The 12,285-nt window shown below is 39.6% G+C and overlaps 1 protein-coding gene across 4 annotated transcripts in view; it reads left to right on the forward strand.

Moving 5' to 3' along the window:
- Positions 1-12,285, forward strand: part of Lin52 (lin-52 DREAM MuvB core complex component) — an 81,228-nt gene that overhangs the window by 9,407 nt on the left and 59,536 nt on the right. For all 4 annotated transcript variants that reach the window (XR_016537572.1, XM_090344469.1, XM_090344470.1 and 1 more), the window contains exons 4-5: positions 498-564; positions 2,505-2,588. Coding sequence is in view for 3 of the 4 variants with exons in the window: in XM_090344469.1 (XP_090200595.1) it covers positions 498-564; positions 2,505-2,588 (151 nt within the window). In the remaining variant the exon portion in view is untranslated. The remainder of the gene's footprint in view (positions 1-497; positions 565-2,504; positions 2,589-12,285) is intronic.

A 12,285-nucleotide genomic window follows, 5' to 3' on the forward strand; every position in this document is an offset into this window, starting at 1 on the left:
CTTCTTTTGCTCTAGGCTAGCCCTCTACCACTTGAGCCACAGTGCTGCTTGTAGCTATTTCTTGTGATATGAAGGAATTGAACCCAGGGCTTCATGCATGCTGGGCAAACATTACCATTAAACCACATTCTCAGCCCCAAGTCTGAAGTTTCAAGTGATGGCTTTTTGGTAGTTAATTGGAAATAATAGTCTTACAGACTTTCTTGCCCAGGCTGCCTTTGAACCATGATCCTCATATATTAGCCTCCTGAGTCACTAAGGTTATAGGCACAAGCCACTGGCCTAGCTTCTGAACTTTTAATGATGAGCAGTATTGTCTTGTAAGATGGCTGTTGCTCATATGTGAACTGGAAAAAAAAAATTTTTTTTAAAGTACTTTGGCAGTTGTCTTCAAACAGTTTGAGTGCTGTGTGACAGGCTATATTCCTTTTAAAAGGAAAAGTTGGATTTCTTTACTCTTTATGTTTCTGAATGTATATATTCTTATTTTTTGACAGCCTATTACTAACTCGCCACCCAAATGGATGGCGGAAATAGAACGTGATGACATTGACATGTTGAAAGGTAAGTGATGCTAGCTGCTATCCTTCTGGTCAGATAGAGAGCTCACTGGGATGCCTGGGCTGCTCTGGAACGCATGAGATCAAGTGATCCTCCTGCTTCAGCCTTTCCAGTGGAGCTATAAGCAGGCTACAATACCAGGCTTGTTTTCCTTTTTTTAGTCAGTTGTGGGACTTAAACTCTGGGCCTGGATGCTATCCCTGAGCTCTTTAGCTCAATGCTACTGCCCTACCCCTGGAGCCACAACCCCACTTCCATTTTTCAGTCGCAGACTGTTTAGTACCCAGGCTGACTTTAAACCTCCATCCTCAGATCTCAGCCTCCAGAGTAGCTAGCATTACAGGCGTGAGCCACTGCACCCCGCTGCTTGTCTTCTTTTACAATACTATCATCTACAATCTAGCTTTCTAGCTTCTTGGCTCCTTTTTCTTTTTTCCCTCACTATTCCTTTACAGTATTCTTGCCTTCAAATTGCTTTCTTCATGTCTAGGGCTCCATTGTGTAATTTTTCCCTGGGTAGAAATCTTGCTAATTCAAGACCAAATCACAATAACTCCTTTTTTGTTTTTGTTTTTGACAGTGCTGGGATTTGACCTCAGAGCCTGGGCACTGTCCTTGGGCTTTTTTTACAGCACCACTTCGGCATTTTCTGTGTATTCGATACCGAGGAATCAAACCTAGGGTTTTCTGCATGCTAAGCGAGTACCCTACTGCTAGGTCACACTCCCAGCCCAGTATTTAGTTTTGTATAAAGCTACAGTTAACAACAACAGCAATAACAAAAAATTCACACAAATTTTCCTACTTAATTCTTACAAAGTTCCCATTGGTTACATATGCTAACATGCAAAGTTTAGAGGTTAACTGGCCGATATTTATTAGCAAGAGACTGAATGTAAACTCTTTTTTTTTTTTTTTTTTGCCAGTCCTGGGCTTGAGCTCAGGGCCTGAGCCCTGTCCTTGGACTTTCTCAAGGCTAGAACTCGACCACTTGAGCCTCAGCACCACTGCTAGCTTTTTTTTCTATGTATGTGGTACCAAGGAATCAAACCTGGGTCTTCATGCATGCTAGGCAAGCACTTTTACCATTAGGCCAAACTCCCAGCCCTCTTAATCTTTTTTTTTGTACCAGTCCTGGGGCTTGAATTTAGGGCCTGGGCACTTTCTCTTAGCTTCTTTTGCTCAAGACTAGCACTCTGCCACTTGAACCACAGTGCAGTGCCACAGTACGGTACTGAGGAATTGAATCCAAGGCTTCAGGAATGTTAGGCAAGCAGTTTGCCACTAAGTCACATTCCCTGCCAAAACTCTAATCTTTTTTTTTTTTTGCCAGTCCTGGGGTATAAACTCAGGGCTTGGGCTCTGTCCTTGGATAGCTTTTTGCTACAGCACCACATCTGGATTTTTCTTTGTATGTGGTACTGAGGAATTGAACCCAGGACTTCATGCATGTTAGGCAAGCACTCTACCACTGGGCCACACTTCCAGTCTAAACCTCTAATCTTTTCTTTGTGTGGGTCATGGAGCTTGAACTTGGCCTAGGCATTGTCTCTGAGCCCTTCAGCTCAAGGCTACCACCCTACCCTTGAGCCAAGCCCCACTTCCCATTTTCTAGAGGTTAATTGCTAGAAAAAGTGCCTTGGGATAGATTATTTATTACTTATGCTAACTCTTCTCATTAAGTGGCATTTTTGCAGTAGTGAAAAGTTTCACTCGTGTGTGTGTGTGTGTGTGTAAGGTTGAAGGAGAAGAAATATTATTTATTCCTACTTAATAGGATTAAACTCAACTTTTTTTCTCTTGTGGTGCTGGAGATTAAACCCAGGGCCTTGTGCATTCTAGACAAGTGTATTCATCTGTACCCCAGCCCAGCTTGAAAACTTTTAATCTCCAAGATTCCTAGTGAGAACAAATGATTCTGAAATAAATTATTTGTATTTCAGAACTGGGGAGCCTAACAACAGCTAATTTGATGGAGAAAGTACGTGGCTTACAGAACCTGGCCTATCAGTTGGGGCTGGATGAGTGTGAGTACCCTGAACACATTTATTCATCCCTTTAAGGAGTTGTAGTTATATTTAGGAAAATATGTTTTTCCCTTTATTAGAGGAAAAATTAGTGACCTGAAGGTAATAAGTTATGGTGATCTAAAATGTGTCTTTATGATAAAGTGTGCTAGACTAATTACTAGATTTACTAGGCAGCAAATCATTTTTCTCTGTTCGTGAAAGCTGTATTAGAAGCCAGGTATGGTGACTCATGCCTGTAATCCTAGCCACTCAGGAGGCTGAGATCTGAGGATTGCGGTTCAAAGCCAGCCTGGGCACTAAAGTCCATGAGACTCTTATCTCCAATTAGTCACCAGAAAACTACGGCTATGGGGGTGGAGGTGGGGGGGAGTAGGGTGGTAGCCTTGAGCTGAAGACTCAGGGACAACATCCAGGCCCAGAATTCAAACTCCAGGGACTGACAAACAAAAATACCCTTTTCAGAAAGTTTTTTAGTGGTAGAACATCAAAACTGGCTTAGAGGCTGATTAGTTTGTATCAGTTTGCTGAAATTTCATAGGTAGAAATAGCTTTGAGGATATGTCTAGATCCATGGCCCTTAATGTTGTTGGTTTGTACTCTGATTTTTTGCTTTGGGTTTATATATTAGTATTCTGCTTCATGCATTAGTTTGCTACAATAGCTTTATCTCAGCACTGAGGAAGGTGACCGAAAGGAGATTCAGCTTATGTTGTTTTGAATCTCATGATTCCAAAGGAAGGAAGATTGTGTTTCCTGACTTTTCGTAAAGAGAGATGCTAGGGAAGACTTTGTTCTGGTTGGCTCACTTAACCATCCTTAAACAAGTCCTTTGTCCAGATAGCATGAAGCACTCTGATGCACCAGGCCTACCCATATCCTTTCTACAGATATAGAGAAGTTGGAGCTGGTCTGACCCAAATCATGTGGAATATGAAGAAAGGATTGGTTTCCAAAGGAAGGAATATATGACAGGTGCAAGATCTGCTAATAGGAGTAATGCTTTAACATTTTTCACTTATGCCTTTCTGCTTTCTTTCTTTCTTTTTTAGATTTAAAATTACTTTTTTTTTTTTCCAGTCTTGTTGCTTGGATACAGGGCCTGAGTAATATCCTTGGGCTTTCCTCAAGGCTAGAGCTCTACCACTTGAGCCACAGCACCACTTTTGGCTTTTTCTGTGTATATGGTCTGAGGAATTGAACCCGGGTTTTTGTGCATGCCAGGCAAGCACTCTACCACTATGCTGTGCTCCCAGCCCCCTAAAATTATTTTTAGTCATTGTATTTTATACTACATTCACTATAAACCTGGAAAAGAAATTATAGAAAATTGTCATTTTGTAACGGAAAAAAGAGATATATACTCAATATATACAATGATTAAAACTCTGTTCTCAAGAAATATACCTGGGACCTTCATTAAATCTATAATCTTGAGAGTTATATTCTGATGTTTGGACTCAAGTGGTAGATCACCTGCTTAGCAAGCACAAAGCCATGAGTTTTAGCCCCGGGAAACCCCCAATACTACAAGCTTTGTACTATTTTGGAGCAATTAAAAATAGCTTTCGGATGTTTTTTTCTTGTTTCTTATAGGGGGAGGGAACCTTTATTTTCTGCTAAGGGCCATTTGGATATTTTTAACATCATTCACAAGAAGCATATGTATCTGTTCTATCATGTACCAAATGATTTCTTGGTCTTTTTTTGGGTCCAAGAGCCCAAAATTGCCTACCCCTGCTAGCATATAGAACATAGGGTAGGTGATTTAAGTTACTGCCAGATTCAAACATAACACTTTCAAATTTAAATTTCCAATTTTGCCCTTTATTTTATTGTATCAATAGTTAGGGTTTTTGTTGTTGTTTTGAGTTTTTTGGATAGTTTTTTCATGGTACTGAGGATTGAATCTAGGGCCTGGATATGCTAGACAAGTATTCTACTGTTAAAGTATGCCCCCAGCCAAGATAACTTTTTTTTTTTTTTTGTCTATCATAGGACTTGAATTCTGGGCCTGGGCCCTGTCCTCAGCTCTTCAGCTCAAGGCTTGGGCTGTACCACTTTGAGCCACAGGGCCACATCCAGTTTTCTGGTGGTTAATTGGAGATAAGAGTCTCACAGACTTTAGTGCCCAGGCTGGCTTTGAACCTGATTCTCATCTCAGCTTCCTGAGTAGCTAGGATTACAAGCATGAGTCACCGTGCCCGGCCAAACTATCCTTTTTAAGTTCATGTCTGTCAGGTGTGTATAGAATTGCTGGTGGTTAATTGGAGATAAGTGTCCCATGGACTTTCCTACCTATTCTGGCTTTGAACTGTGATCCTCCGAGCTGAGCCTCTTGAGTAGTGATGATTATAGGCATGAACACTAAGTGCCTGGCTATGTTTGACCAATTTTTTTTTTTTTTTTGGGCCAGTCCTGGGCTTGAGCTCAGGGCCTGAGCACTGTCCTTGGACTTTCTCAAGGCTAGAGCTCTACCACTTGAGCCACAGCACCACTCCCAGCCTTTTTCTGTGTATGTGGTACTGAGGAATTGAACCTGGGTCTTTGTGCATGCTAGGCAAGCATTCTATCACTAGGTTAAACTCCCCGCCCTATTTGACCAGTTTTGACAAGCTTGTTCAATACCATGAACTAGCCACATTTCCCTGGTTGAATCATAAAGGACATTTTACACTTGGTGTGAGCTTGGATCTTAATTAGGATATTTAATTGATACATGCTGTATTTAATTGATAGATTTCTTAAGTGTGTTTTTTTTTAGCATGTTGTCCACTTTCCTGTTATTTTCTCTTTATTATTTATTAAACCTCCTCATTTATTAGTTTTCTCAGATTCTAGAGTTTGTTAATTATTTGTGTCCATGAATCACTTTTTTATTTCCTGATAGATCAAGAAATTTGCATGGATATTTAAAGAAAATCAAGATAGGAAGTGGAATCTGAATATCACAAAAAGAAGAAAGGCACTGGGCTGCGAATGTGGCTTAGTGGTAAAGTGCTAGCCTTGAGCAAAAGTAGTGCAGGGACAGTGCCCAGGCCCTGAGTTCGAGCCTAGGACTAGGGAAAAAATAATAATTCTTGTATCTTTTTTTTTTTTTTTTTTTTTTTTTTTTTACAAAGCACTATCTTGGGGCCAGGAGTTTGGTCTAGTGGTAGAGTGCTTGCCTAGCATGCATGAAAACCTGGGTTCGATTCCTCAGTACCATATACATAGAAAAAAGCCAGAAGTGGTGCTGAGGCTCAAGTGGTAGAGCTCTAGCCTTGAGAAAGTCCAAGGACAGTGTTCAAGCCCAGGACTGCTCCCCATCTCCCCCCCCCAAAAAAAAAAAGGTTTTTTCTTCTTTTTTCTTTTTGATTATGGAGCTTGAATTCAGGGACTAGGCCCTGTCCTTGAACTCTTTGGCTTATCGCTAGCACTCTGCCACTTGAGCCACAGCACCACTTCTGGCTTTTTCTGTGTTTGTGGTTCCAGGGAATCGAACCTAAGGCTTCGTACATGCTTGGCAAGCATGTTACCACTAGACCACGCTCCCTGCTCTAACTAAGCTTTCTTAAGCACTGTCCAAATGGTACAGCAAATGTTTGTCTCTCCCATATAATGCTGAAATGTTTTTATATTATCTTTGAATGCAGAATTTGGCCTTATTTCAACTTCTATATCTGTACTTTGTAGCTGATTGCCGTTATCTTTGACCCTTAGTGAATTTAGCTAACATAAGAACATACTTTCAAGAGTTACAATTTTGTGGATATGTATTGGACTTTTGGATGCAATCTCTCTTTGTTTTATTGTGTTTAGTGTATTTGCATAAAAACAAGATCTTTTTTTGTCCTTACAGATGATTTATCTACTCTAGGGGTTGGCTTTCATTTGACACCCTAATCTGGTAATGTCTCAATCCTCTTTCCAGCATTAATTGAGAGGATGACATGGATGAAAAATAGGCAATAGGAACTGATGAATCCCCAAGGACCAGAGATCCTGTTTTCATGCAAATATCTATACTGATAAAGATGAAGGAAAGAAAAAAATGCAAAAAATATTTTTCCTCAAAACATGATTGCCTGTCATTTCCCAGGAGCATTGTTAAATGTTAGTGTAGAGCTAATGGGGACCTTCTAGGACTGATAGTAAGTAGATTGTATTGTTTAGAAAATGAACCCTACCCTTTGATTTAGTACATGATTACACCTCAGATAACTCTTGATGTGTAGATTTGGGAATGCAATAACTTTTGTAATAGACTTTTAATAGCCTCTCATATGATTGGGGCCATTGGCTTAATTTGGGCATTTAATTTCTATGAAGTTCTTTTGGAATATATAGAATAAAGGGGATCTGCTTAGCATTGTATAAGGAATTTTATTTCTGTTACTTTCAGCTGAACTTAGTGCCCTTCCTCTTTTATCAGGATTATTACAGTCACCTTGTCTCCAATCAGTCTTGATTACTACTGCCAGATTAGTTTTCTAAAGTTTCTAAAGCTTCTTTGTCCTTTGCTCCTGAGTCATTGGTAGAATGACTCATTTGTTTTACATTGTTCATTACCTATAAAATTCAAACACATGTAATATCCTGTATGTTCCAGTCCTGCTTTAATCTCTAGTTTTTTGGGGGTATTGGGGATTGAACCCAGGCTGTTGCACTCCCTAGGCAAGTGCTTAGCCATTGAGCTGCATCCCAGCCCAATCTCTAGCTTTTGTACTTGTTTCTTTCATATGAAAACATAATACACTTGAAATTCTCTTTTTGGAATGCTTCCTTGTCTTCTTAGTTTTGATCATGCTACTTTGTTTTCAAAGATTTGTTCCTCTTTCCTCTTTCCTGAACCTTATCCCTAATATAGAAAGGGAGATTTTAGAGTAGTTGTTTCTTCTTGGACAGAGTTTTGGAATTTGCCTTATCCTTTGGATTGAGTGTAATTTAAGGCGTCATATTTTGAGGCTACTGTAGTAGTCTATAGAGCAACTGACATAAAACACGTGTGTAATGTGTATTTGGTAATTGACTGATATCTTTAGATGAAATGACAGAATTGTTCTTTTTCCTTTTTATCTTCTTATTAGGATAATGTATAGAGGGGTTACATTTGGAAATGACAGAATTTTTCTAATGAAGTCCATTGGCTTAAAACTTAACAGATAGGCTGGGAGTTTGGCCTAGTGGTAGAGTGCTTGCCTAGCATGCATGAAGACCTGGGTTCGATTCCTTGGTACCACATACATAGAAAAAAAAAGCCAGAAGTGGTGCTGAGGCTCAAGTGGTAGAGCTCTAGCCTTGAGAAAGTCCAAGGACAATGCTCAGGCCCTGAGCTAAAGCCCAGGACTGGCAAAAAAAAAAAAAACAAAAAACAACTTAACAGAAGCTTCTAGAAATTGTTCTCTTTTCTCAGTAGTTGATGTTTTAGGCATGAGAAGTAGCATTTAAAAATCTTGTGATCTGGTGAGTTTCTTCTTTTACGACAATGGATAATTACACAGGTTATTGATAATTTTTTTAAATGTTGTAATTGAACCCTGTTCTACCACTAGTATGACCTTGGCAGGATTCTGATGTAGTCTCATAAGTTGCTTCCTTTTTTCCTACTTCTACTGAATACTGAGTCTTGGCTACTTTTACCATTTTCTAATTTTTTTCCCTGTCTCTGAAAGAGATAAACCTTTTAATAGTCATGCAAATAATCTACTTGTTGACTAGCTTGGAAATACTTTAAAATAGAATGTAAAAATTGGGAAAACAGAGGGTCACATCTTTGTTATTAGGGCTAAATGCATAGCCAATGTTTACTATAGCTTTATTGAAATATGAATTTTCATGTACCCTATAATTCACCTCTTTATATTGTGTAATGCAGTGGTTCTTATTATATTCCTAGAGCTGAACAATAATCAGCATATTCTATTCTAGAATATTTTTGCCACCCCAAAAAAGAAGCATTGTAGATATTTTTAGTTTCTCTTTCTTTCTCTTCAAACTCTTCATGCCTTAGCCACTATTTATTTACTTTATGCCTAGATAGATTTGGAATATATATAGTGTGGAATTATTTAATATGGATTTTTTTTTTGTGTTCTTTCTTTTGTGGTGCTGGGGATCAAACCCAGGACCTTGAGCATGTTAGGTGAGTGCTCTACTACTGAACTGCATCCCTAGCCCTGAATTCCTTTACTAGCATAGTATTTGCAGTATCTGTGTTGTAATTATACATATATGCACATATCAATGCTTTATTCTTTAATGACTGCATAATATTCCGTTGTATGGATGTACTAATTATGTTTTTCTATAGTTTAGAGGCATTTGGGTAGTTTGTACTATTTAGCTAGTATGAATAGCTGAACAATTATGTGTAAGATTTTGTGTGGGTCTATTTTCATTTTGGGGGGTGGTTATAACTAGGAGGGGAATTTCTGGGTCATATATTAACTCATCTTAAACTTTCAGAAGCTGTTCAACTGTTTTCTAAAATGGCTGAATGTGCCATTCTGACCAGCAGTATGCATTATAGTGCCAGTTTTGGCATATCCTTTCTAGTGCTTGTTATTGATTGGTCTTTTAAAATGTAATATTTATCTTAATATTTACCATAAGTCTTATGATCACATAATTTACAAATCATCTCCTCTACTTGAATCTTTTTCACTAAGAAGTTGGCAAAAAAAAAAGTACCAATATCACACATATACAGTAATTCCATAGTTTTGTGTTTCTGAATATCTGCTTACAGACAATCCTGAATTATAACTTTGTCTTAGTAAAGAATTAAAAAATCATGTTGCTATTGTATTTATTGTGGCCATTTTTAAAAGCATCTGAACTTATATATCAACTATAAAATTGAGCAGTATTAAATATACTTTTTTTTTTCTTGCCAGCCTGGAGCTTGACCTCAGGGCCTGAGCACTGTCTTTAGCACTTTTGCTTAAGGCTAGCTTTCTGCCACTTGAGCCACAGTGCCACTTCCAACTTTTTTCTGTTATGTGGTACCAAGGAATGGAACCAGGACTTCATTCATGCTAGGCAAACGCTCTACCACTAGGTCACACTCCTGGCCCTTTAAATATTCTTTTTTTTTTTGGTCAGTCATGGAACTTCAACTCTGGGTCTGGGCTCTGTCCCTAAGCTCTTCAGCTCAAGGCTACTGCTCTACCACGATGAGCCACAGCGCCACTTCCAGTTTTCTGGTGCTTAATTGGAAATAAGAGTCTCACAGATTTGGTGCCAGGGATGGCTTTGAACCATCCTTAGATCTCAGCCTACTGAGTAGCTAGGATTATAGGTATGAACCACCAGTGCTCGGCTTTGCTTTTTATTTTTTGTGGGGGTCATGGGTCTTGAACTTGGCCTGGGCACTGTCCCTGAGCTCTTCAGCTCAAGGTTACCACCCTATCCTTGTGCTAAGCCCCACTTCCCATTTTCTAGAGGTTAATTGGAGATAAGAGTCTCAAGGTCCTTTTGTGCCCAGGCTGGCTTTGAACCTCAGATCTCAGACTCCTGAGTAGCTAGGATTGCAGGCATGAGCCACCGAGCTGTCCCTGCTTTTTATTTTTATAGATACCTTTTAATGTAAATAAGGTTGTACATAGTAAGTTAGCTCTAAAATAGCTTTCAAGAATTTAGTTGGTAGCTGACATGTGGCTCACGCCTGTGATCCTAGCTACTCAGGAGACTGAGATCTGAGGATCAAGGCACAAAAGGACCCAAGACTCATCTCCAACTAACCTCTAGAAAAGTAGGGCTTGGCCCAGGGGTAGGGTGCTAGCCTTGAGCTGAAAAGCTCAGGAACAGTGCCCATGCCAAGATCAAGCCCCATGACCCACAAAAAGAAAAAATAATTTATTTGCTGTCTGACACTGTTGGCTCAGGCCTGTAATCCTTGCTACTCAAGGAGGCTGAGATCTGAGGGTCACAGTTTGAAGCCCTACCAAGAAAGCTGGAAGTGATTCTGTGGCTCAAGTTGCTAGTCTTAAGCAAAAAAGCTCAAGGATAACATATAGTTCAAGTCCTAGGATAGACACACAGACACACACACATACATATACATAACTTTAGTTGATAAGAGCAGCTACTTCTGCTATTTATAGTCGAATCCTATATGTTCATTAGCAGTTTCAATGGGGCCACTATTTGGCTAAATCTCTATAATTAAAAAATTATTACTGCAGTACTGAGGATTTAACTCAGGGCGTTACATATTTCTATAGTTTTTTAAAAAATATAATCTTATTTTTTTCCTGCTGAGTGATGGTGCCTCCCACCTGTAACTTAGCTATTCAGTAGGCTGAGATCTGAGGATCACAGTTCAAAGCCAGCTTAGGAAGAAAAGTCCATGAGACTCCAGTTAACCACCAGAAAGTAGGAAGTAGGACTATGGGTCAAAGGGCTAGCCTTGAACAAAAGAACTCTGGGACAGCACCCAGGCCCTGAGTTCAAGTCCCATGACTAACAAAAAAAGTTATAAAGTTGTTGTATCAAGTGATTACCATTACATAATTTTCTGTAGGTGTTGGTTTGTTTGGGTTTTTTGGGTGGGGGTCGGTCATGGGTCTGGTCCTGGTCACTGCCCCTGAGCAATTCAGCTCAACTCTAGTGCTCTACCACTTGAGCTATAGTGCGACTTCAGACTTCCCCGACTTCCCGATTTCTGGTGGTTAATTGGAGATAAGAGTCTCAAACTTTGTGCCTGGGCTGGCTTTGAATCTCGATCCTTAGATCTTACCCTCCCAAGTAGCTAGGGTTACAGGTGTGAGCCACCAGAGCCCAGCTTGTAGTGTTTTTTTTGTTTTTGTTTTTTGCCAATCCTGGGTTTGAGCTCAGGGCCTGAGCACTGTCCTTGGACTTTCTCAAGGCTAGATAGAGCTCTACCACTTTAGCCTCAGCACCACTTCTGGCTTTTTTCTATGTATGTGGTACCAAGGAATTGAACCCTGGTCTTCATGCATGCTAGGCAAGCACTCTACCCCTAGGCCAAACTCCTGGTCCCCAGCTTGTAGTTTTTTGTTTTTTAATATTTTTTATTGTAACTAATAAAAGGGTTACATGATATTTGCCAGATAGAAGGTGCATTAATTCACATACATTGATACCCTTTCACATGTCTTGGTACCCATTACCCTCCCCCCCACCCCCACCCCCACCCCCAGCTTGTAGTTTTTTAAAAGTGACATTTTAGTGTAAAAATACTGAGATTTTCCCACTTAAATTTAGTACTTGATTCCATATCTACATTAATGTAGTTGTCTTCAGCTGAAACACTTTAGTGTAATTTACTTTGATGGAAATACAAAAGAAAAAAAGGTTTTTTTGTTTTTTTTTCTGCCAGCCCTGGGGCTTGAACTCAGGGCCTAGGCACTGGCCTTAAATACTTTTTGCTCAAGGCTAGCACTCTGCCACTTGAGCCACAGGGCCACTTCCAGCTTTTTTTGTGTATGTGGTTCCAGGGAATTAAACCAGGGCTTTGTGCATTCTAGGTGAGCACGCCACCACTGGGCCACACTCCTGGCCCAAGAAAAACTCTTGAAGTTTGTGTGGTAGTACACTTCTCTAGTCATGCAATTTTGATAAAATGGCTACTTATTAGAAAATTACTCCTTTAAATAAAATTTGAAAAGATAACCTTGTTGCATTTAATTTTAATCTTTAAAAGACAAAAGTAAAGAATAACTGTGGCTTGTATTCCCTGGGTATTAATTTG

Source organism: Megascapheus bottae, chromosome 14 (assembly GCF_031878675.1).
Source record: "Megascapheus bottae isolate mThoBot1 chromosome 14, mThoBot2.hap1, whole genome shotgun sequence".
NCBI lineage: Eukaryota > Metazoa > Chordata > Mammalia > Rodentia > Geomyidae > Megascapheus > Megascapheus bottae.